This window comes from Petromyzon marinus, chromosome 64, assembly GCF_048934315.1.
Source record: "Petromyzon marinus isolate PM22_M1 ecotype Great Lakes invasive population chromosome 64, UKy_Petmar_22M1.pri1.0, whole genome shotgun sequence".
In the NCBI taxonomy this organism is placed as follows: Eukaryota; Metazoa; Chordata; class Hyperoartia; order Petromyzontiformes; family Petromyzontidae; genus Petromyzon; species Petromyzon marinus.
In genome coordinates this window covers 2,896,954-2,922,659 of record NC_133730.1, presented here as the reverse complement: position 1 = coordinate 2,922,659, position 25,706 = coordinate 2,896,954, and the positions used below count along the sequence as shown (strand labels likewise).

General features: G+C 52.0%; 1 protein-coding gene across 3 annotated transcripts in view; it reads right to left on the bottom strand.

Annotated features, from left to right (window-relative positions):
* Nucleotides 1–16,986: 16,986 nt before the first annotated feature.
* LOC116956353 (pannexin-3-like) overlaps nt 16,987–25,706 on the bottom strand; it is a 40,155-nt gene continuing 31,435 nt past the window's right edge. For all 3 annotated transcript variants that reach the window (XM_032977940.2, XM_032977939.2, XM_032977938.2), the window contains exons 6-8: nt 24,020–24,237; nt 21,963–22,705; nt 16,987–21,788 (exon numbers count right to left, since the gene is read on the bottom strand). In XM_032977940.2, the coding sequence (XP_032833831.2) occupies nt 21,712–21,788; nt 21,963–22,705; nt 24,020–24,237 (1,038 nt within the window). In that variant the 3' untranslated portion in view covers nt 16,987–21,711. The remainder of the gene's footprint in view (nt 21,789–21,962; nt 22,706–24,019; nt 24,238–25,706) is intronic.

Below are 25,706 nucleotides of genomic sequence, written 5' to 3'. Positions count from 1 at the left end.
AATACGACAAATCGCTAACCTTAAACACCCAGTCGTTCTCCATAAAAGTTGAAGGCGGTATAGTACTATAGTAATAGAGCAAGTGCAGAATCACTGAACCGGAATTGATAGCTTGAAAGAGTTTAGCGCGGGGCCTTTGAAAGTGCGGGGCCCGTAGCAGATGTAGCGACTGTTGCTACTACGATAATCCGGCACTGATCACAGCAGCAGCAGCAGTCTCGCTCCACGCCACAAAGAGTTATTGTGAATCTCCTGCCATTTCAATTGCTGGTGCAGTCAAGGGTTCTAAGAGTTGGTAAGCAGGCTTCTGGGATGCTCTACCTCTGGTCGTTACGATGCCCCAGCCAACACCACACCAACGTCTACAGATGAGACCGCTACCCGCGTGTCTGATACATGGGGACAACAACCCAGCGGCCGCCAGCTCGCTCACAATCAACGCCACAACAGCAAACGAAGGCGAGAGTCTGGACTGCGGTCGACGCCAAAAATAAACATCTGGGTACGGCGACACCCCCCCCCTACTCCCGGTCGAACCTCCACGTTTCCAACCTTCCACGTCGCTAATGGTAACCCATCAAACGCGGCCGATGGCTGCATCGTTCTCTCTCTTACTCTCGATCGAGGTCTCTCGCTCTCTTTCCCTCTCTCTCCGGACAAGCCCCTCTCTGTACCAGAGTGGACGGCACCTCCATCTTCACCTTCTGAAGCGCCCGCTCGTCACCGTGACGTGCGCGATGACCCCCACCACCACCACCACCACGTGTCTTGTGCGCGGCGCATCTTGCGCCACTGCGCCTGCGTTGTTTCTTTGTGTTTGCGTTTTTTTGTGCTGCCGGTGACTTTGAGTAATTCGCATCGAAATCGCTTTCAGTGCTGTTGCTGCTGGCGGCAATAAAAGTTCAATCTTGATTTGAAGCTTTCGTGATTGCAGGAATCCACACTATTTGGTTCTTTCGGTAAAGTCACGTGGTAGGTAGAAATAAAACCAAATAAATCGCGACGTTTCGATAGCAACACAACACATCGTCTTCGGGTGAAAATCGCTACAGCCATCGCGATGTCTGCTGCGAGCAGCACGGCGTATGCAATAAAAGTTGTTTAAAAAGTCGAAAGGTTATCTCGATATCTCTCTCTCGAGATCTGTCTCGAGATCTCTCTCTCTCTCTCTCGAGATCTGCCTCAAGATCTCTCTCGCTATCTCTCTCGAGATCTGCCTCAAGATCTCTCTCTCGAGATCTGCCTCAAGATCTCTCTCTCGAGATCTGCCTCAAGATCTCTCTCGCTATCTCTCTCGAGATCTGCCTCAAGATCTCTCTCTCTCGAGATCTGCCTCAAGATCTCTCTCTCTCTCGAGATCTGCCTCAAGCTCTCTCTCGAGATCTGCCTCAAGATCTCTCTCTCTCTCTCGAGATCTGCCTCAAGATCTCTCTCTCTCTCTCGAGATCTGCATCAAGCTCTCTCTCTCTCTCGAGATCTGCCTCAAGATCTCTCTCTCGAGATCTGCCTCAAGATCTCTCTCTCTCTCGAGATCTGCCTCAAGATCTCTCTCTCTCTCTCGAGATCTGCCTCAAGATCTCTCTCTCTCGAGATCTGCCTCAAGATCTCTCTCTCTCGAGATCTGCCTCAAGATCTCTCTCTCTCGAGATCTGCCTCAATATCTCTCTCTCTCGAGATCTGCCTCAAGATATCTCTCTCTCTCGAGATCTGCCTCAAGATCTTTTTCGAGATCTGCCTCAAGATCTCTCTCTCTCTCGAGATCTGCCTCAAGATCTCTCTCTCTCTCTCTCTCTCTCGAGATCTGCCTCAAGATCTCTCTCTCTCTCGAGATCTGCCTCAAGATCTCTCTCTCTCTCCCGAGAACTGCCTCAAGATCTCTCTCTCTCGAGATCTGCCTCAAGATATCTCTCTCTCTCGAGATCTGCCTCAAGATCTCTCTCTCTCTCTCGAGATCTGCCTCAAGATCTCTCTCTCTCTCTCGAGATCTGCCTCAAGATCTCTCTCTCTCTCGAGATCTGCCTCAAGATCTCTCACTCTCTCTCGAGATCTACCTCAAGATCTCTCTCGCTATCTCTGTCGAGATCTGCCTCAAGATCTCTCTCTCTCGAGATCTGCCTCAAGATCTCTCTCTCTCTCGAGATCTGCCTCAAGACCTCTCTCGCTATCTCTCTCGAGATCTGCCTCAAGATCTCTCTCGCTATCTCTCTCGAGATCTGCATCAAGCTCTCTCTCTCTCTCGAGATCTGCCTCAAGATCTCTCTCTCGAGATCTGCCTCAAGATCTCTCTCTCTCTCGAGATCTGCCTCAAGATCTCTCTCTCTCTCTCTCTCGAGATCTGCCTCAAGATCTCTCTCTCTCGAGATCTGCCTCAAGATCTCTCTCTCTCGAGATCTGCCTCAAGATCTCTCTCTCTCGAGATCTGCCTCAAGATATCTCTCTCTCTCGAGATCTGCCTCAAGATCTTTTTCGAGATCTGCCTCAAGATCTCTCTCTCTCTCGAGATCTGCCTCAAGATCTCTCTCTCTCTCTCTCGAGATCTGCCTCAAGATCTCTCTCTCTCTCGAGATCTGCCTCAAGATCTCTCTCTCTCTCCCGAGAACTGCCTCAAGATCTCTCTCTCTCGAGATCTGCCTCAAGATATCTCTCTCTCTCGAGATCTGCCTCAAGATCTCTCTCTCTCTCTCGAGATCTGCCTCAAGATCTCTCTCTCTCTCTCGAGATCTGCCTCAAGATCTCTCTCTCTCTCGAGATCTGCCTCAAGATCTCTCACTCTCTCTCGAGATCTACCTCAAGATCTCTCTCGCTATCTCTGTCGAGATCTGCCTCAAGATCTCTCTCTCTCGAGATCTGCCTCAAGATCTCTCTCTCTCTCGAGATCTGCCTCAAGACCTCTCTCGCTATCTCTCTCGAGATCTGCCTCAAGATCTCTCTCTCTCGAGATCTGCATCAAGCTCTCTCTCTCTCTCGAGATCTGCCTCAAGATCTCTCTCTCGAGATCTGCCTCAAGATCTCTCTCTCTCTCGAGATCTGCCTCAAGATCTCTCTCTCTCTCTCGAGATCTGCCTCAAGATCTCTCTCTCTCGAGATCTGCCTCAAGATCTCTCTCTCTCGAGATCTGCCTCAAGATCTCTCTCGCTATCTCTCTCGAGATCTGCCTCAAGATCTCTCTCTCTCGAGATCTGCCTCAAGATCTCTCTCTCGAGATCTGCCTAAAGATCTCTCTCTCTCGAGATCTGCCTCAAGATCTCTCTCGCTATCTCTCTCGAGATCTGCCTCAAGATCTCTCTCTCTCGAGATCTGCCTCAAGATCTCTCTCTCTCTCGAGATCTGCCTCAAGATCTCTCTCTCTCGAGATCTGCCTCAAGATCTCTCTCTCTTCGTTGGTTCTTTCGGTAAAATCACGTAGAATGAGAACAAAATAATGAAATTTATCAATAAAATTCTCACGACGTTTCGGCCACAACACAAGCGGCCTTCTTCAGGTGAAGGAACAAAAAACTGTCGGGACGACAGAGCTAGAGTTTTTTGTTCCTTCACTTGAAGAAGGCCGCTTGTGTTGTGGCCGAAACGTCGTGGGAACTTTATTGTTTAATTTTATTATTTTATTCTCATTCTACGTGACTTTACCGAAAGAACCAAAGAAGATTAATCCTTGCAGTCACGAAAGCTTTAAATCGAAATCTCTCTCGCCTCAAGATCTCTCTCGAGAGAGAGAGAGAGAGATCTTTCGCTCGTTGCCGGGAATATTTCTTCGAACTTCTTCAAGATAAAAAAAAGTCCCGGCGGGTGCCTCTCTCCGTTCATCTCGAGGGGAGGGGTGGGGGAGGGGGAAACGAAATTAAAATTTAATTTAAATATTTTACCTCGGCATTAATTTCCCTCAAGGGGTTGGGGTTTTTTGGTTTTGTCTTTTATAATGCACTCAAGGGGAAACGCTTTAATGTCTGACATTTAGCTCGTATAGTTTAATTATGAATATGAAAACAGCAAAAAAAATGTTTTTCAAAGCGAAGCCCGGGCTTCTGATGACCGTAACTAGACACCAGGCCAGCAACACGTCTTCTCACTCTTCTTCAGCGATCACCAGGGTCGAGGGCGATCTCTTTCCCGCGTTTGTTGATTTTTTTTAGAACTCCCCTTCTATGATCCACGCACGAGTGGCGCCTTGAGGGAGGAACGCTCGTGACCCCGTACAGAACGCGCGCTCATAAAGAGACGGAGCGGTGAAATCACGGAACGGGTTCGTGTCGCAGGTGCCGGGCGGATCGCTGCACCGTAGGGACCGTGAGAGATGGCGACATATCATCCAGCAGTGGATTGATCATAGCAGGTGGTGGTGGTGACGGTGGTAGTGATGCTGGTGCAGGTGATATTTGAGTGCCACGGTGGCTAGGAGATGTTAACTACCTCGCCTGGTATACAGGAGGTCATCCCGACCCTGACGCCTGCTGCTGTATATTTGGAGTTTGCGGTGTCTCTCTCTCTCTCCCAGTGGTCACGTGGATTTTTCTCCGGGTCCTCCGCTTTTTCCCTCCACATTTAAAATCAACATCACGCGTTTAGAGTACTTTGGCTGCTATACATTTCCACGTGATGATGATGATAAGCCACTTCGTTAAGCTATCACGTGTGGCCAGGTCGCCTCTGAAAAGCGCCTAATAGCTCCATAGGCCTTACAAGGCAAACAAAAAAAAGTTTAGTTTTCAGTTGAGATGAGTTTAAAATGCAATGCGTCAGTCTTACCCCGGGGTGTTGTTGCTGGGTTGAAGGGCATGCAACTGCCACGTATGACAAGAGGTGTTTATGAAATTCAATCCCCTGCCTCGCTGCAAATTTGCGAGGCGTTGCATGGACACGACCTTCTTTGCGAAGTGAGAAGTTGTGTGGTTAAAAGATGTTGGTGTAAGTGATTGCCAATCTGCCCGCCGGCCCCCCCCCCCCCCCACCTCGCGAACACGAAGAGAAGATGAAAAAAGTGCGCGCGAGTTTGGGAGTCCATCGAAATGCACGCGGGGTTGGGACGAGATGTACGCGGGGTTGGGACGAGATGCACGCGGGACTGGGACGAGATGCACGCGGGTTTGGGACGAGATGCACGCGGGACTGGGACGAGATGCACGCGGGGTTGGGACGAGATGCACGCGGGGTTGGGACGAGATGCACGCAGGACTGGGACGAGATGCACGCGGGGTTGGGACGAGATGCACGCTGGGTTGGGACGAGATGCACGCGGGACTGGGACGAGATGCACGCGGGGTTGGCACGAGATGCACGCGGGGTTGGGACGAGATGCACGCGGGACTGGGACGAGATGCACGCGGGGTTGGCACGAGATGCACGTGGAGAGCGTGGAGGTTGCCCGCGGTGCGATCGTCGCCTGGGGAGTTGTCGAGTGGCTCGCCAACGACTGCAGAAGAAAATAAAAAAACCCTACCCCCGGTTCAGCCACGATACAGGTTTTCTGTCGGGTTAGATCGCGTAACATATATAAATGTGTGTCGTTAAAACCGCCACCGCCCGACACGGCCATCGGTAAGGTCTGTCACGTTAACAGAAGGTGGCCAATTCGTCACTAGTTCAGCACCACCGGTGTGTTGGAGAGCAAAGCCACAACATTTACAATCTTGACTTCGACGTACGCAGGGGACGTCCATAAATGACGTCACGCGATTTTTGACGATTTTTGACCCCCCCTTCGTCACAGGGCGTCACAAAAAGTCAGAACTCCCGCTCAAATATGACGTCACAAAGCTCTGCCCCCCTCCCCTCCCCAAAATTAAAACATGCTTCAAATCGCTTTAAACTATTGTCATTGTAGTGCGTGTTTAACGTGGCGCTGCACTCTGATGTTGTAGGAGAAAACATTTATTTAAAAAAAGTCAATTTAATTAAGTAGAACGTGTTGTCTATATTTATTTAAAGTTGCGCATTTTGATGTGATGTCACATTTCTCACCCCCACCCCTCGTCACACATCGTCACAAATGTCTGACTCCGCCACCCCCCCCAGGTGCGTGACGTCATTTATGGACGGCCTCCCAGGCGTCACTTGTGAGCACTTCTTGTGCGAAGTTGGAGGGGGGGGATGGATTAATGAATGTGTAAAAATTACTCTGCGTATCCTGGTGAAGTTTGCAAACCAGTTTATTCGTATTCGCGGATGTGTTCTGTTGATGTAACTTCCCTCCATTCCTCTCTTAAAACATCAACCATCTCTTCTTCTCTAGCCCCAACCGGCTCGTAAACCAAAATAACAAGAACATTTAAAATACATATCCAGTTCGGTAACAAAAAGAAAGCAACTCAATATTTCACAAAGTCCGCAATGCGTTGTGGTGAATACGAGACGGTGGTGGGTTTCTGAATCAATAAAAGTCACGAAGAAGTCCTTAAAGAGCAACTGCCCTAGCCCATCATCATCATCACCATCATCATCCTGCTACTGTTATTCCCTGCCACTGCCCCCCAGATACGAATGGGCCTACCCAACACTTATCACTACCCCTATCACTCCCCCTATCACTACCCCTATCACTCCCCTTATTACTACCCTTATCACCACCCCCTATCACTACCCCTACACTGCCCCTACCACTACCCCTATCACTACCCCTATCACTACCCCTACACTACCCCTACCACTACCCCTATCACCACCCCTATCACTACCCCTATCACTACCCCCTATCACTATCACTACCCCTATCACTACCCCTACACTACCCCTACCACTACCCCTATCACCACCCCCTATCACTACCGCTATCACTACCCCTATCACTACCCCTACCACTACCCCTATCACCACCCCCTATCACTACCGCTATCACTACCCCTATCACTACCCCCTATCACTATCACTACCCCTATCACTACCCCTACCAGTACCCCTATCACCACCCCCTATCACTACCCCGATCACTCCCCTTATTACTACCCCTAACTCTCCCCCTACCACTCCCCCTATCACTCCCCCTACCCAACCCCTATCACTACCCCGATCACTCCCCCTACCCAACCCCTATCACTACCCCTATCACTACCCCTACCACCACCCCTATCACTACCACTACCCCTATCACTGCCCCTATCACTACCCCTATCACTACCCCCATCACTACCCCCATCACTACTCCCATCACTACCCCTATCACTACCCCTACCACTACCCCTATCACTACCCCTATCACTACCCCTATCACTACCCCCTATCACTCCCCCTATCACTACCCCTATCACTACCCCCATCACTACCCCCATCACTACACCTACACTACCCCTATCACTCCCCCTATCACTACCCCTATCACTACCCCTATCACTCTCCCTATCACTACCCCTATCACTACCCCTATCACTCCCCTTATTACTACCCCTATCACCACCCCCTATCACTACCCCTACACTACTCCTACCACTACCCCTATCACTACCCCCTATCACTACCCCTACCACTACCCCTATCATTACCCCTATCACTGCCCCCATCACTGCCCCTATCACTACCCCTATCACTACCCCTGACGTCACATTTCTAACCCCCCCCCCCTCGTCACACATCGTCACAAATGTCTGCCCCCCCCCCCCCAGGTGTGTGACATCATTTATGGACGGCCCCTTATGCTGCCGTATGGTATTGGGCACTGTGACCCGAAGTTTGCGCATGGAAGCTCCTTCTGATGAAGGTCAACGGAACGTCGGACATCGTGCCGTTCAACACGTCCGTGAGGTTGTAATTTGTACGATTCGGGTTTGCAATGAATTCTGTCAAAACGACATGTATGCGAGGAATATTTGAAGTTCATTGTTCGCAAATGTTACGATGATCGCATATCCCTCTGGAATCTTGGCCAGAACCCTCTTGTCAATGAGATGTCAATCTCAAAGGTTTATCCTGGTTTGCAAATACGAAAATCAAATAAAAACAAAAATTTATGTTGGTCATCCGACCATTGCGATTATTTTGTACTACATATGTAAAGTTTGAAAAAAAACAAACTAAGAAATCGTAAAAACCATCACATTCGTGAGTATTTTGTGATATATGTGTACAAATTGTATTTTTTAAGTGCAGTATTCGGAAGAAAAAACACATCTGTAGTGTACAAGATTTGTTCAAAACTAATTTACACAATTTGCTCAGCGAAGATCGTTTTATAATTAAAACTACATTTTATGCTGCTGCTGCGTTAACGGGGGTGTTGTAAGCACAGCCAACAACGCAACCCTGCTCGCTCGTCAATACTCACACTGTGGCCTTCAAGAGACAAAGTACATACGGTAATAGGCAACGTTTCAGGCAATGTCCCTTCTTCAGAGAGACAGAGTGGATGATAAGATGAGAATAATAGTACATTTAAAAACAAGAATGCTGATGGACAGTCTTTTTTGTATGCAATACGAATATAGCACCGGAGTCACGTATTTCAAGCGTCACGTTGGCTACAGTACGGTGCGAGAGAAGTTCAACATACGCACATACGTGACGAGTCAGCTATGAAGTCACCTATGCAAATGCTGATTGTAAACACTTCATCAGCTTTTAGATATGTATTTAATCTGTCATAGAATAATCCCACGTCTGCTCTCCTACGGGAAATAATAAAAGCAGTTGTCTTCATGGCCATGCTATCTTCACGATCCTCCTATACCCCAAGCACTGCAAGTAATCTGCGTTTGATTTTTTTTACGTATTCATATAATGCCAAGGTGATACGTATTGTTGAGCATTTCCATATTCTCGAAGCCTTTAAAGAAAGAGTATTCTGGCGAAAGAATGACATTTACAGCAGAACAAAATTTAAAAAAATTGGAGTAATTTTAAATGAACCGTGGTCAATCTTCTTCATTCGTTTCTTCTCCACCTCTGCGGTGTCGCTATTTATGATTTATGATGATGTCTTCCCAACCATTTCCCCCCGCCGTTTCAACTCAACCCCCGGTGCGCATTTGTCACGCTGGGAGATCCCCCGTGTAGCCAGTTACCCAGCTAGTATCGGTGGCGACTTCCCCGCTGCGGCCACGAACGACAGAGTTACTGTTGGGGGTGAAGAGGGCGCCCAGCCAGTACTAGCCAGGTAACTCAAGACATTGGATTATGTGAAATTAAAAATAAAGAAACATCTCGATTTAAAGCTTTCGTGACTGCAGGGATTCATCATCGCTGTCCTCCAGACAGTCTCGTCCCTTCACCTGATGAAGGCCGCTTGTGTTGTGGCCGAAACGTCGTGAGAATTTTATTGTGTTATTTTATTTTATCAATTTATCATTTTATTCTCATTCTACGTGACTTTACCTAAAGAACCAAAGAAGAAAGAAACATCTCCCCGCGATGTTCCGCAAAGTTCATGTCTCTGAAAAGGGGCCTTCCATGAATGACGTCACGCATCTAGTGGGGGGGGGCGGGGGTCAGAGATTTGTGACGATGTGTGACGAGGGTGGGGGGGGGGTGAGAAATGTGACGTCACATCAAAATGCGCAACTTTAAATAAATATAGACAACACGTTCTACTTAATTAAATAGACTTTGTAATAAATGTTTTCTCCTACAACATCAGAGTGCAGCGGCACATTAAATACGCACTACAATGACAATAGTTTAAAGCGAATTGAAGCATGTGTTTTTTTTTTGGGGGGGGGGAGCTTTGTGACGTCATATTTGAGGGGGGTCTGACTTTTTGTGACGCCGTGTGACGAAGGGGGGGGGGTAAAAAATCGTCCAAAATCGCGTGACGTCATTTATGGACGGCGCCAAAGCAAAACGCGTTCCTGCACGCCGCGTTTCTATGCCCAACCGCCGACACCGCTCTGGTTGTCACACACCGGGCAGCTGCTGACGAATTCACACCGCAGGGCACGAGTGTGTAAGTTATGTATGCCGATGATTTGGTAATAGCTGCTAATTCAGAGGAGTTGGAGACGCTGCTGCTGAGACTGGAGCGTGCCACTAAGAGATGGGGCCTTACCATCAGCCACATCAAAACTAAGCACCAGCCTGGGTATTTTGTACTATCGGACACTCCACCCCCACAACTCCCAATCGGTGATGGGGCAGTTGTGGAGAGAGTGGAGAGTTTCCCATACCTGGGCAGTGTGCTTATGACCGGCTCCAGTTTAACAGCAGAGGTCTCACTCCGAATCAGTCGAGCGGCAATATCTTTTCATCGTTTGTGTAACGCTGTGTGGAAGCTACCTGGTCTGTCGCTCCGCACTAAGCTTCAGGTCTTCTCGGTCACGGTCATTCCCTCCCTTCTCTATGCTTGCGAAACGTGGACCCCCCTAATGGAACATCCTCGCCGGTTAGAAACATTTAGGCTAGCCTGCCTACGATCCATCCTGGGTTTAACCAGGCTGGATTGTGTGAGCTCACAAATCTTTGAAAGATCTGGGCAAGGTCCCATCGGTGAGCTCCTCCGGCGGGCAAGGCTGCGTTGGCTGGATCATGTAGCCCGCATGCCCAGCCACCGCATGCCGAAACAGCTATTGTTCGGCCGGATCGAGGGGGCTAGACGGGCGCGGCACGGGCTAGAGAAGAGATGGAGTGATATGGTACAGGAGGACGTGGAGCTGAATGGACTTACCGATGACTGGTACCAGGAGGAGGCTCGTGAAGGACGCTACTGGGCAGTTGGAGGCAGTCGCCCTCCAACAACAACGGAGAGCGGAGGAGCGACGCTCACAACAACGAGCGGAGCGCCGGGTGGCTAAAGCACAGCAGGTTGGCAGTCGGCGGCACAGGTGGTGCATCAGCCAGTCATCTCAGTCGACCCGTGGCACCTGGGTCTGCCCCGTGACCTCCTGCCAGCGGGCGTTCGACACTTCACGTGGCCTCAAGGTGCACATGGCCTGGCACAAGCGTCGTGGTGACGTCACCGCCACTTAGTAGCCAATGGCGGTTGTTGTTGTTGTTGTGTGTGCACGTTGTGTGTGTGTGTGCACGTTGTGTGTGTGTGTGCACGTTGTCGTGTGTGCACGTTGTGTGTGTGTGCACGTTGTGTGTGTGTGCACGTTGTTGTGAGACTCGCACAGAGAACAATGAGACTCACACAGAGAACAATGAGACTCGCACAGAGAACAATGAGACTCACACAGAGAACAATGAGACTCGCACAGAGAACAATGAGACTCGTACAGAGAACAATGAAACTCGTACAGAGAACAATGAGACTCGTACAGAGAACAATGAGACTCGTACAGAGAACAATGAGACTCGTACAGAGAACAATGAGACTCACACAGAGAACAATGAGACTCACACAGAGAACAATGAGACTCGCACAGAGGACAATGAGACTCACACAGAGAACAATGAGACTCGCACAGAGAACAATGAGACTCGCACAGAGGACAATGAGACTCACACAGAGAACAATGAGGTGATGTGCACTTTGACGCAAGGTGAAGTGTCGAAGGCTCGCTGCTGGCAGGTCACGGGACAGACCCAGGTGCCATGGGTTGACTGACTGAGATGACCAGCAGATGCACCCCCTGCACCCCCTAATGTGCCAACTTGCTATGTTTTAGCCACCCATTTCTCTGCTCGTTGTTGTGAGCGTCGCTCCTCTGCCCTTCGCGACTTCACAAAACCAAGATCCCCCGTTTAGCCTGAACAGACTGTTGGGTAAAGTGATGTTAGCACGCACCTATGAAGGCCGGGATGCCACACGAGGGGGTGGGTTGCCAGCAACCACGCCCTGCCGCCTTTGTCTCTCCAGTGGCGATGTTTATACACCGCACCAGGTGCTCAACTGATCCTTATGGCGGCACCCCGGGGTACCAAATGATACAAACTGGCCGAGGCAATTAAATATTTAATTTCTGGGACACTATTTTTTTTTCCATGGGTGTTACTTAACTCTGCGACTGGGGTACCAATCAATCCGAAATCAGTGCCACACTCCTCGATGTCGAAACGCCAAACTTCAGCATAACAAAATCCGTTATCGGAAAATTCTACTTTGAATAGTGCATCGTGTACAGCTCGTCGAGATGAGTCGATTGCCGCATCGCCGACCATCACCAGACTAACAATTACTGCATCACGGACATTATGCGAGAGCCGGGGCACTATGGAACCCCGGGGTACAGCCGTAAAGTTCAATTGAGGCTGAGCCGACCTAGGCGGTGCCCACGACCCGTTCGTATAATCGTCAGCGGCGTTGGTGTCCGTGAGCGGGAATTGAATTCGAGTGGCTGGGTTCGTCGCGCAACGCGCTAACCCGGCGAACACCACCTCCCCACACGCGTGTGCACACACAGTGCGCTAACCACTGCGCCACCGCTCCCCACACACAGTGCGCTAACCACTGCGCCACCGTTCGCCACACACAGTGCGCTAACCACTGCGCCACCGCTCCCCACACGTGTTGCACACGGAACCGACTCCGATCATCTCCGCCATAGACGTCCTGTCGTGCGTGTTGACGGCGATTATCTCTCTCTCTCTCTGTGTGTCTCTCTCATCGCCCATCATCTATTTGATGCCGTCATCACCTTCGCCCGTTTCAATCTTCATCATTACCCCCCCCACCTTTGTTTTTGTATTATCCGTGGGATTATGGCGAATGACATGCGGATGGATTTAGTAGCGCCCTTGGTTGTGCTATTCCTGTTATCTGCAACAACAACAAAACTGTGCTTAACAGGCAGCGCCATCGACAAACTACATTCTACGAGCGGAATCGCGGATCGGCTTCGTCCGTGCAGATATTAGGAGTTAGCGGATAAGAGGGTCGATTGTAACGGCAGTCCGACTCAACCGTAAGTGGATATCCATTTGTAATGTACATTAACACATTCACACCCGCCACCCCCCCCCCCCCCTCTATTCAAGGGCCGAAAGAGGATTTCTCCACAAAACTCTGTGGCAGGCGCCTGATGATGCTGCTTGTCGTCGTCGTTGTTGTTGTTGTCGTAATTACCGGCTAAAACATGACGGTACTCGAATTGTAAATGTTGCAGTGGGTTTACTCTCCAACACACACAACCGGTTGGTGCTGTACTAGTCACGAACCGTCGTCACGTTTTGTTGACGTGACACAAACCTTACTAATTGGCTGTGTCGGGTTTCGGGCGGCTTTAAACGACACGCGTTTGTGTTTACACGATGATGAGTTCTACTGCTTAAAAAAACAAACGCCCCCCCCCCCGGCAAGTCGCAATTAGGAGTAACAAGAAATAAATCATACAGACTCACAATCTTTACTTATGCCGGAGGAATCCGACGGGCTATAAAGCTATTTTTCACAGGCGTCCAGCCGGGGCTGTGTCAGAACGCACCAACAACAAAGGCAGAAGTAAACAAGTCACACAAACGTACGAGTGAAACTAAAACACGGTCTGCTTATCTCGGCAGGTAAAGCCCACGGAGCTGATTCGCTTCTCCGTCTTCTTCAGAAGCGACCTGGCCATCACAGATGATGATGATGGCTCAACAAAAGTGGCTTATCACCACGTGGAAATGCACAGCAGCCAAACCATCGAAACGATCTAAACGCACTCACGCTTCTCCAAATACAAAGCGCGCAGCTTTAAGAAGCAGAAGAGGGAGGGGGGGGGGAACCCCCCAATCTCAAACAAAACACTCGCTTCTCTCATCTCCGATTTTTATTCTCGAGAGCTCACCAACCTTGTGACACCCAAGTCAATCGGTTCCCAGGCTCGGAGTGAAGGAGGAGACAATGGGGGCTTGGCTCTGCGATTGAATCAAAAAATATCGCTGGGTGGGTGTTGCCGACTCCCAGGAAATAAATAGAGATTCGTAATCCCATCATCCCGCACCCCACCCCCCAAAGATCCCCCGTATAACCTGAACAGACTGTAGGGGCAAGTGCTGTTAGCGAGTAGGACTTATGAAGGCCGGAACGGCACACAAGGGGGTGGGTGGCCAACATCACGTCCGACCGCCTTTGTCTCCCCAGTGGCGATGTTTATACACCGCACCAGGTACTCATTTGAGGCTAAGTCTACCTAGGGGAGGCCCAAGACCGGTTGAGATAATCGTCACCGGTGTTGGCCGTGAGCGGGAATCGAACTCGGGTCGCGGGCGTCGGAACGCGGCGTGCTGACCGCTACAACCCACCCACCCCACCCACCCCACCCACTCCACCCACTCCACCCACCCACTCCACACCACCCACCCACCCACCCCCTCCACCCACCCCACCCACCCCACCCACCCACTCCACCCACCCCACCCACTCCACCCACCTCCACCCACCCACTCCACCCACCCACTCCACCCACTCCACCCACTCCACCCCACCCACTCCACCCACCGACCCCACCCACCCCACCCACTCACTCCACCCACTCACTCCACCCACCCCACCCCCTCCACCCCACCCACTCCACCCACCCACTCCACCCACCCCATCCTCTCCACCCAATTCGCCGTCCTTCCATCGGATGACAATCACAGCAGGCGTTTCCCAGCGGACGGAGTTTCAATACAGCCGATGAAATTGAGCGGGGAGAGAGCCGCAATTTGGGGAGGCTATCCCCTTTTTTGTGTTGCAGATGGCTTGACAGCTTGGCCCCGAGTTTAAACGTCTTCGCCTCCATTCACGCCGCGGGAGGGAGTTTGGTGCGAAAGAGGTCGAACGATCATCGGAGAGAGATAGCCCCCTGGAGATGGGATCCTGCGTTGCGTTCTCAGTGCCGGATGAAGCGAGTGCGGGGCCTGTAGCATCTGTTATGAAGGGGCCCTAAATATAAAAGTCTCCACGTGTTCGTCATCGTTGTCAACACGTGGCCTGGAATCTTCTCCAGAGGCCCGGAGGCAGCAAATTCGTCGTGGAATTTTAGCAAATTCTCAGAAGTGTTAACATTTTTTTTTAAGCACCCTGCATACAAACCTCGATGCGTGTGCACGTGCGAGCTTGCGTGTGGATGTATCCCGTTGTTGTTGTTGTACAATCTCACATACGACTCTCATTCGTTGCTTTTACGACATTCAAACATTGCCAATGTCGACGTTCCACCGCCCTCGCACGCGCACTGGAGACAACTGCACGAACATTCGCATGAGCCACGTTGGTGGCAAGACGCGGGACCGCTCAAGCAGCTGCATCACATCCAACGAGACGCACGACATTGGTGCTGCACACAACAGACAATTCGTGTTAACGTCTAGTAGGTACACTTGAAACAAACAAAAAAAAACTTGATTTAAAACAAAAAGGCTTACGGCGGTTTTTTGTTGTTGTTCTCTAAACGCTTCCCAGGCTGAACTTAAAATGGGTAACGCATGAGCAGTAAGCTATCGTCATGATCATTCGAGTCACGCGATATGGACAATTTTTTTTATTTCTTACCCCAACAGCTAAAAGCGTCTTCTCTGTAGGAACTCGCGCCGAGAGGAAAGCGGCCGAGTTGATTAAAACAAAACGGGGTTATTGCCCAAAAATTTGTCGACGTCAACAGCGCACAAATAGACGACCTTTACCGCCTGGCAAAGTGGTGGTGGCCGTTGCTGGTACGTGGGCCTGTAATCTGCCGTGGTGGCGGCCCGGCAGCGAGGGTTGGTGGATGCACCGCAGAGAACGTTTTCGCGAAACTCCCCTCTTCCCGCGGGCATCGGGGAGGCGCCGTGCCCCCCCGACCCGTCGGGATCGATATGTAGCGGACGCCAGAGCTCGGGCAACCGATGACACAGCGCCGGCCCGCCGTGCGGCTGCTGCTGTCTTCCAGCTCGTCCGCGGTTCCTCCTCCTCGAGCCTCCGAGCCCGTCCTCAATATTCGCTCGAGGGGAGCGAGGAGCGGAGCGCCGCGTGAGGCGCCAGGCTACAAGTTGACATTCATATTATCTGCAAATGTGCAAACCTGTCTTTATGAAACCTGAACAGGACAGACACGCGTTGGAACGCGTTAAATAATCCACTCTCATGCATCATTTATCTTGCTTGTTTTTCATTTAATACAACCGGATACATGTCGAATGTAAGTGCTCGATGTTAACTACCAATGCAGTTATTCACTTATTAGAAGTGACCAGCTGAGAAAACATTTAAGCTCAGCGAGGAAGGATTGTTTGGCTGAAAAAAATCACACGCGTACCCACTGACAATAGTTACACTCAAACGCAGCAATTTTCCCAACTGATTTACTTTTTTTTGCTGCCAAATCACAAAGATGAAACTGGGTCCACAGCAGCCACTATGTAAAGCAGATGTTGCAATTTGATACAAGCCTGAGAAAACAAGTGACATTTTTTATCACGACACTTTCGTTAGCTGCTGTCAATGTAGCCAACTGATATAATAATGTCAATTATTTATTTGGGAAAGTCTCAACGTGCATTAAGACCAGGAGTCAGCAACCAAAACAACAATAAAAGTAATTTTTTTTCGAATTCGGTAAAAAAAAATAAACCTCAATTTTTCAGAGCCCGCATTGCCTGCGAATACTAAAAGACAGTGGACCGATAACAGTCACGAAGCGGTCCTTTAAAGATCCGCGGGTTTCCGACCCCATGGCCTAGACTCTTTTACCAGGAGGGGCCGAAAGACAATGCAATGTCTGAACCTCAGAAGTCAGAATCCCCGAGTAAAGTCCATTGAGCCGAGAAGTTCTTACTCGAGGCGGCGACTCATCCAGCGGACACAGCATCAACCTCCGCAAGGTTCTTGCGACAGCCCGATGTCTTCTCGGATAAATAAAGGAGGCAACTTATTATCATCATTATTATACCACGACCCGGCACAGACGGCAGAAACGCTGCGAGAATAACAACGGGGGGGGGGGGGGGGTGGGGGGGTGGGGGGGTGGGGGGGTGGGGGGCAGCACGAGGGCTGCCAACTCGGGGGCCAGGGAGACGTCTGGGGTAGACGCACGTGGCGGTCAAACATCGGCGGTTTCTCCGACGAGGTTGCCCGGGGCGCGGCACGCGCGTCTGCGTTTTCCCGTCGCTGCAGCCGTCGTCGGCGCCACGAACCGAACGCGTGTAACCGGGAGCGCCATTCCGGCACGGCCGCTTGTTTTTTTTGCCTTTCGTTTCGTTTCGTTGTCCTTCCGATTGGCCAGGGGCGTTGGCTGCGTTGCGGTGCGAAAGAAGCTCGGCGTCCGTACGCGCGGCACAAAACCGGCGCCGGCGGCGTAGGCGTTCGCTCGTGGCGCGCCGGGGTTCGATCGCTCCACCTCGGGAAGCCGCGCGGGTGCCTGCGGTTCCATTGAAGAACCGTTGAGGTCGTCGCGTCGTTAACGAGGCTTAAATTCGACGCTCTGCGAAATGTAAACAATTCGAACGCGTGTTAAAACAGCCTCTCCCCTGGGAGAGAAGGCATTGTGACGGGGATGGATGGAGTGGCGCGTCACAGACCGGAGCGACTGTAGTTTTTTCACGCGAACAAAACAACATGCTTGACCGTGATGGGGGTTTTTTTTTTTCCGTCTTCAACGGTTCACTGGGTGCAGAGATCCACGTATATATATCTTGCACGTGGAACCATTTCAGTACAAATCGCTACAAAAAAAATATACCGCGCCTGTCACTTTCGCTGTTGTTTTTTGTCAATTATACTTTAACATAAAAAATATACAGTATCGGAGTTCCAGTAGCTTTTGTTTTTTTTTAAATAAGCTTTTAGCATCGATATGGCCAACAACTAATTTAGTTTCTTACGCCCACCGCTTTATCCGGAAAATAAAAGCGCGAACACAACATTCAAACAACTTATCGCTATCGTCAACAGCCGCAATTTTAAATTAATATAATTTAAGCTATTTACACACAGACAGCACATCTTAAAATGACGCCGATTGCGAACTGCTATTCCCGTTAACGTAAAAATAAAACCCCCCCCGAACGTCGCGCGACATCGGTACTCGCGAAAAACAACAATCGCATGCAGTGTGAAACCTTGCAAGCGTTTATGGAGATGGCTGCTATTAAAGTTTCCACACAATAAGCCACGAATCCGCCAACCCGAGTTCGATTGATTGTTTCAAATTGCCACGGTGGCGAGATGTTAAGGACCTTGCGGGGTATACAGGTTGTGGTTCCGAACCCAATCCTGACGCCTGTATATTTAGAGTTTGCATGGCTCTTTCCCCGTGGTGGTCATGTGGATTTTTGTCTGGGTCCTCCGGTTTTTCCGTCCCCGTTTAGAATCATTTCCACGCGATAAGCCACTTCGTTGGGCTACCATTTGTGGCCAGGTCACTTCTGAAAAAAGAGCTGTATAGCTCACGTGGGCCTTACCTGGTAAAATAGTTTTAGTTTTAGGGTTTTCTGCACGGTTCACCAACCACGGACACGAGCACCGTACACTGCAGCGACAAGTGAGCCGAGAACCTCCCGCGGTTAACCCTCCAATCAGCGCGTGGGCACGGTCACCAAATCCTCTACTCCACTGATGCGCAGCCGAGCCGAGCCGTGCCGTGGACGTACCGGGCCAAGCCGGCGAGGGAGAGACCACCGGACAGACTTTTTTCCCCACTGCAGAAGCAGAGCCGCGCCATGCCGCCCGATGTCACGCGCAACGAAAGAGCCGAGACGCCGGCAACAACTTTCCTCTGCGAGGCACTAAATCACGTGACCCGAGCGTCTCGAAATACGCATGCGGGTGACACGGCTGATGTCACAATCGACAAAATCCCTTGGCCCCACCCTCGGGCCTGCTGAGCTCTGATACCCGACTCGGACGCCTTGTGAGGCCACCGTGAACGCGGGTTTGGCTCTGGCAAAATAGCCGGTGGAAAAGCCACCACGGGGGCCGCCCTGGGGCCCTGAGGGCACAAGCGGTGGCGTGGCTGGGGACACGTGGCCGGTGAGAAAAAACTGGGCATCACTGGACTCGGAACAGCGAGACGAAGATACCGATTCGGCACGCACACGCAAAGACCCGTGCACGCACACGCAAAGACCCGTGCACGCACACACAAAGACCCGTGCACGCACACGCAAAGACCCGTGCACGCACACACAAAGACCCGTACACGCACACACAAAGACGCGTGCACGCGTATCTTTCAACATCGTAAATTTTTACATAAAAAAACCACACACACATGCAGAAGCTCAGTTCAAAGCTCTGTCCCTGAAGTGCAATTAGCATCAATCGCTCAGCTTAAGAGCCGAGCATAAATGTTCACACCACACGCCAAAGTCGGCTACAACACAATACTTTCTCATAAACGAAGACAAAAATATATATATTAATGAATAACAGGAAAATGCTTTCCAGGAAAATTAATTAAGGCTCGGCTGTATAATAAGGCTAGGCAATTACTTTTCAAACCAACGGTAAGAGGCGAGATTATACAAAGTTATCAGTTTACGGATACCCCATGTCGGAATATTGTGACAGCGGATGGCTATGTTTGACAAAGCGTACGAGTGGTGCGCTAAGATTTTACACAAGTGCACCGTGGTTGCCGGGGAGACGCGTACAGGCTTTGGAAATTAAAAAGATGCTCTCTCCCAATAATTTCTCGCCAACTAATTTGTTGGGGCGCCTGCGAGCGGGCTCACACCTTCGTTGTGCGTGTTTGCGTGCGGGCGTGCGGGCGGGCGGGCGATGCCGGAAGATGTCCGTCCAATTGAATGGTCGCGAGACTGAACGAGTTTTCGGAACGAAAACGCAACGATTGCGATGGATTAATGGGACGGGGTTCATCGCCCCCCGGTTTGCAGCCACACTCTTCGTTAACAAGAACCACGCTTTAAAAACCGGAGTGCACAGAGAGAGCGGGGGGGGGGGGGGGGGGTGGGGGGGGGAGGCTTGCAAGCGATCATATGCTTTTTGTATTTTCAGATGCGATTCTGCGGCCGTCTGGAACGCTCTTCCTTAGAAAGCCACCGGGAGCAATGCATTTTAAAATCTAAAATAAAAATGCATTTTTTAAGAACGCCTTTTTTGTGTTTAGTTTTCCTTCCCCCCGCACCTCCGTTTAGCACGGTTGGCTACATACGGTGCGAGAAAAGAAGTTAAACATACACATACATCCATGTGGGCACGTAGAATTGGGCGAATGCCAAATGTACCAATTCATTATAACAATTATTATTGTTGCTCAATTGGAACGAACATAGCAAGCACTGCCAACCCCAGCCCCCTAAGTGCACAAAATCTTGCAGGACTCTCACAAAATAAATCATTATTGTTAAACAAGCATAAATATATAATCTATAAAAGTGTAAGCACCATGCGGCTACGTTGCACGGTCGAGGGGCGGGCACTTTAAAAATGTTCGATCTTTCAAATCACGTAAACTGTAAACTAATTTCTTTAAAACCGCTTGTTTGTCTTTAGCTTGTGGTCTTTTCCCCCGCTCACCTCCGATTGGCACGGTCGAAACCGTACGCAGCCAACCGTGCCTCTCTCTCTCTCTCCCGCAGCGCTCGCTGGCTGTCGTCCACAGGAAGGTGCGGTGCGCGCGCCCCTTAGGTGACCCCGTCGCTGGCTCCACCATCAACATACGTAACTGCGCATACGTGCACCAGCCGACGATTGAAGGCGAGCGTCACCGACCGGCGACGCGATCCGACCGCGCAGGGCGGTGGTGTTGGCAGCGCCGGTTACCTGGCCGCCACGGTTCATCTGTGGCCGTCCCGCGGCTCCCGTGTGTTAGAACGGAAAGCGTTACCGAATTCTCCCGTGGCGACTGCCAAAACATTGCAGTACGTGTAAACGACGCGATACTTAAGAACGAAAATACAAATATTATTTTCGTCGTAAATTCGAACATACCACCGCAGATGAAACTGTGGCAATGATTCTGTTTTGTCCCCCACCCCCCCCCCCCATTCCAGTTTTAAAAATAATCTAACCCAAGTAATTTACACGCAGCCACCATTGGACTACGAATCCATCAACCGTCACTCTTCCATCGCGTCCCCTACTTACCAACACATGAACATGAACACGCGTTCATCACTTGCTGTAAAAAATAAAAATCGTTCATCTGACAGCTATTGCAGAGGGTGCCAGGCGGCACGGGAGGCCGCAGTACCAAGTGCTCATCAGTGCGCCGAGCGACGACCGGAGTGGTGACGCAGAGAGAGGGCGCCGGCGGGATGGGGAAAGTTGCAAAACCACAACATTTACACAGTGGACATGCTCACTAAAAATTGTGGTAAAAACACGAAAATACTCGGGTTTCAAACGCGGCCATGTCGTACGATTCGCTCAATCGTGAAACTGTCGAAGGACCGAGCCGCGTGTCTGCCAGCGCAGCTTGCGTTCTTGTTCACGGTCAGAATGCTCCGTCGTCCGTTTAGCTTCCATAATGCCACAATGCCGCGCACGTACGACAGACACGCAAAATTGCAGTGGCGTGTTTGATATCCCCTTCACGCGCATGTTGTGCGTTGTGCGCGCGTGGAGTGCGCGTGGAGCGGTAGTGCAGCGGTTAGCAACACCGGCGACGATTACGCGATCAGGTCCTGGGCCTCCCCCTAGGTCGACTCAGCCGAAAATGTAGCACCTGGTGAGGTGTGTAAAAACATCGCCACACTGGGGAGGCAAAGGAGGCCCAGGCTTGGTGCTGGCCACCCACTTACCCCCCCCCCCCCCAGCGTTCACAGGTGCTGCTACTCGCTAACAGCACTTTCCCCAACAGTCTCTTAAGGCTACACACGGGGGGGGGGGGACCTCTGTATTTGTTTTGCGTGCGTGCGACCGCACGTGCATTCAGTGGATGGGTCCACGCGTTTTCGCAAGGCGGTGACACAGATTCTCCCGGGACTCGGAGACCCCCCCCCCCAGGGGTGTCATACGTTAGTGCTCGCCGTGTTCTGATCTTGCTGCCTTTGCCGCAGCAACTTATTCCGTATCGAGTCAGTCGGACCTGCAACAAACAAAGGGTTCAAGTGTTTATCCAACACGACCATCGAGCAGCAATGCAGTAACCCTACGCCCCATCATTACATTACATTATTCGCAATGCCACCATTACCACAAGTCATTAATATGACCGCAACCGTACGCAGCCAACCGTGGCTAACCCGAGGGTGTTACCCACTGGACGTCTGCTTCTGCTGCTGCTGCTGCTGCTGCTGCCGCGATGCGCCCTTGGCGTCCTTCGCCACTCGCGCCCCGTCCACCTCGGACGACCCCGGCCCGCCGGCGTTCTCGCCGCCGCCCCGCCTCGACATCTCGAAGCCCGCCAGGATGGTCATGGTGTCCACCAGCGTGTCCACGTCGTAGGCGCTGGGCACCGGGCGCACGCTGCGGAACACCAGCAGGCGCTTGTACGACTTCAGCTCGTGGACGTTGGCGCCGAGGAAGAGGAGGATGACCGACAGGTCGCTGGGCAGGCAGCGGCAGGCGCCGGCGCGCGACGCGCCGGCGCCCCGCCCGCCGAGCACCTCAAACGACGGCAGCATCTCGTAGACGTCGAGGAAGCTCTGGTTGGGCCGCCAGAGGCGAGCGACGTTGTAGAAGACGAGGGCGGACGCGAGGGCGTACACCGAGATGTTGATGAGGCTGAGCACGTAGAAGACCCGCACCGACGTCAGCTTGCACTGGATGAGGCCCGGGATGAGGCTGTCGTTGGCCAGCAGGCCCGTCTTGATGTTGCAGCTGAACTCGTCGAGGACGGAGGCGACGGCGTGGTAGAAGCCCAGGTAGAGGCACGACAGCAGCATGAGCAGCAGCACGAGGAGGTTGCGTGCGACGTAGCGCCACAGGAGCTCCCGCGTGTCGCGCTTGCAAGCCAGGTACTTCTCCAGCAGCGGGAACTCAAAGTAGTTCTCGCGGCGAGCCCTACGCGTTGGGGGGGGGGGGGGGGGACAACGTGGCGGTAAGCGAGACGGAGACAGGCGGACAGACGGGCGCTTTGTTGTCCGAACATCCCCACCCCCCTTAACACGTAGGCTTTCGCTACACCAATGTCATGCATAATTTTATGGGTTAGATCGCATAAATATATAAATGTGTGTCGTTAAACACGCCACCACCCGACACAGCCAACTAGTGAGGGTTGTCACGTAAACAGAACGTGGCCAATTCGTCACTAGTACAGGACTAACCGGTGTGTTGGGGAGCAAAGCCACAACATTTACAATCCGAGTACGATGTTTCGCCAGTAATTACCACCAGCTTCATCAGGCGACATCCACCTCTGTTATGGAGGTAAACAAATTATTTGGCTCGCGCTGCATCGTCGGCAGTGGTGCGCAAAGCACAAATATCAACAACAACAAAATGTAAACGCGTTTGTTGGTCATCTGGGTGTAAAACTTGCTGAACCCCACCAATACTGGACATCTGTGAACAAAAAGCTTCAAGGCTCGTCGAATTCCTCCCGCAGACCAAATAAAGATTCTGATTCCGATTCACTCGCTCGGCAGCGGCTCCTCCATCCCGCTGCCTCGTACGTGTCCACCTCGCCCCCTTCTGGCCGACTCCGTACGTGTCAAACCTCGCCCCCTTCTGGCCGACTCCGTAAGTGTCCACCTCGCCCACCTTCTGGCTGACTCCATACGTGTCCACCTCGCCCCCCTCTGGCCGACTCCGTACGTGTCCACCTCGCCCCCTTCTGGCCGACTCCGTACGTGTCAAACCTCGCCCCCTTCTGGCCGACTCCGTAAGTGTCCACCTCGCCCCCTTCTGGCCGACTCCGTACGTGTCCACCTCGCCCCCTTCTGGCCGACTCCGTAAGTGTCCACCTCGCCCCCCTCTGGCCGACTCCGTACGTGTCCACCTCGCCCCCTTCTGGCCGACTCCGTACGTGTCAAACCTCGCTCCCTTCTGGCCGACTCCGTAAGTGTCCACCTCGCCCCCTTCTGGCCGACTCCGTACGTGTCAAACCTCGCCCCCTTCTGGCCGACTCCGTACGTGTCCACCTCGCCCCCCTTCTGGCCGACTCCGCCCGTCTCCGAAGCACCGCGCGCCTCCCCGACATCGCCTCGTGCCACGAGAACATGCCCATTAGCAAATGCAGTGATTTTTTTGTTGTTGTTAATTCTTCATCACCATCGTTCTTATCTCCGTCACCGTCACGCGACGAGCAGGCGCTCCCGCGTCACCCCCGCGCCCCCTTCCCCCCCCTCCACCCTCCCCCCCCAAGCGTCGTACCGGTCCACCTCGTCGTAGAAGAGATTGTTGGCGTCGCCGGAGCGGGGGCAGCGCTGGACGATGTGCTGCGCAAGGCGCACGCTGCGGTTGTAGCTCTTGTCCAGCTCCTCCATGATGAAGACGAGGTCGGACGAGAGCAGGGGCACCATGGCAAAGCGCCAGAACAGCGCAGGTACGTACATGGAAACGGCGATGAGCAGCAGCGCGTAGGGGAACATCTGCGCCGAGACCAACAACAAACAACAACAGCCGGCCGATCGCCACGGCGACGTCAACGCGGCGCCTGCGTGCCAGGCTACGTTCACCACCACCACCCCCCAACCGCACCTCGGAGTAGCACGGTTGGCTATGTACGGTGCGAAATAAGTTCAACGTGCATACATGAGGCCACGTGAAGTGTCGGCGGCTCGCTGCTGAAGCAATAGCCAATTGGCACATTTTGTTCACGTGACAAACCTTGCTCATCAGCTGTGTCGGGTGGTGATGCCGTGTTAACGGACACATTTACGCGCTGTGACCCAAAAACTTTTTTTTTTTTACGAATCGTTCCACTTTCCTTGTTAATCCATCCCCATTCCCATCGATCCCAAACACGTGACCGCTAACTTGCACCTCCCGGTCTCCAGTTCTATTCAATTTATAATTCCTCGTTCATCGGCTTTCACGATGGAGAATCAAAAATTCGTTCGGTGATCCTGCTCTGTGGCCTCCACCCGCGGATTCTCGGCAGTCGCTGTCGCACCGTGCCACTCGGCCACCCCGACTTCGATGGAATATCAACGCCGGCTTTTGTGTGCCGCTAGCGGCGTGGACGTTGAACATTTAAGGCAGCGCGACGGCAGACTTGACGATGCGCCGAGTTCACGTCGGTGACCGGGGGGTGGGGGGGGGGGGGGGGGAACTCCCCCGCGTGGCCCCGTAGCGGCAGGGCACGCGGAGCGCAAAGTGGCGACGACGATGATCCGCAGCGGCAGGGCAGCGGCTCAGACTAGCCACGGCGAACCCAAACCCACGGTGGTAATGGTGAGGCTGCCTGCTCAGGCCGCCTGGTAACGTCTGCTTCGATGGTAACGTCTGTTCTGATGGTAACGTCTGCTCTGATGGTAACGTCTGCTCTGATGGTAACGTCTGCTCTGATGGTAACGTCTGTTCTGATGGTAACGTCTGCTCTGATGGTAACGTCTGCTCTGATGGTAACGTCTGTTCTGATGGTAACGTCTGTTCTGATGGTGACGTCTGCTCCGATGGTAACGTCTGTTCTGATGGTAGCGTCTGTTCTGATGGTGACGTCTGCTTCGATGGTAACGTCTGTTCTGATGGTAACGTCTGTTCTGATGGTAGCGTCTGTTCTGATGGTAACGTCTGTTCTGATGGTAACGTCTGTTCTGATGGTAACGTCTGTTCTGATGGTATCGTCTGTTCTGATGGTAACGTCTGTTCTGATGGTAACGTCTGCTCTGATGGTGACGTCTGTTCTGATGGTAACGTCTGCTCTGATGGTAGCGTCTGTTCTGATGGTGACGTCTGTTCTGATGGTAGCGTCTGCTCTGATGGTAACGTCTGTTCTGATGGTAACGTCTGTTCTGATGGTAACGTCTGTTCTGATGGTAACGTCTGCTCTGATGGTGACGTCTGTTCTGATGGTAACGTCTGCTCTGATGGTAGCGTCTGTTCTGATGGTGACGTC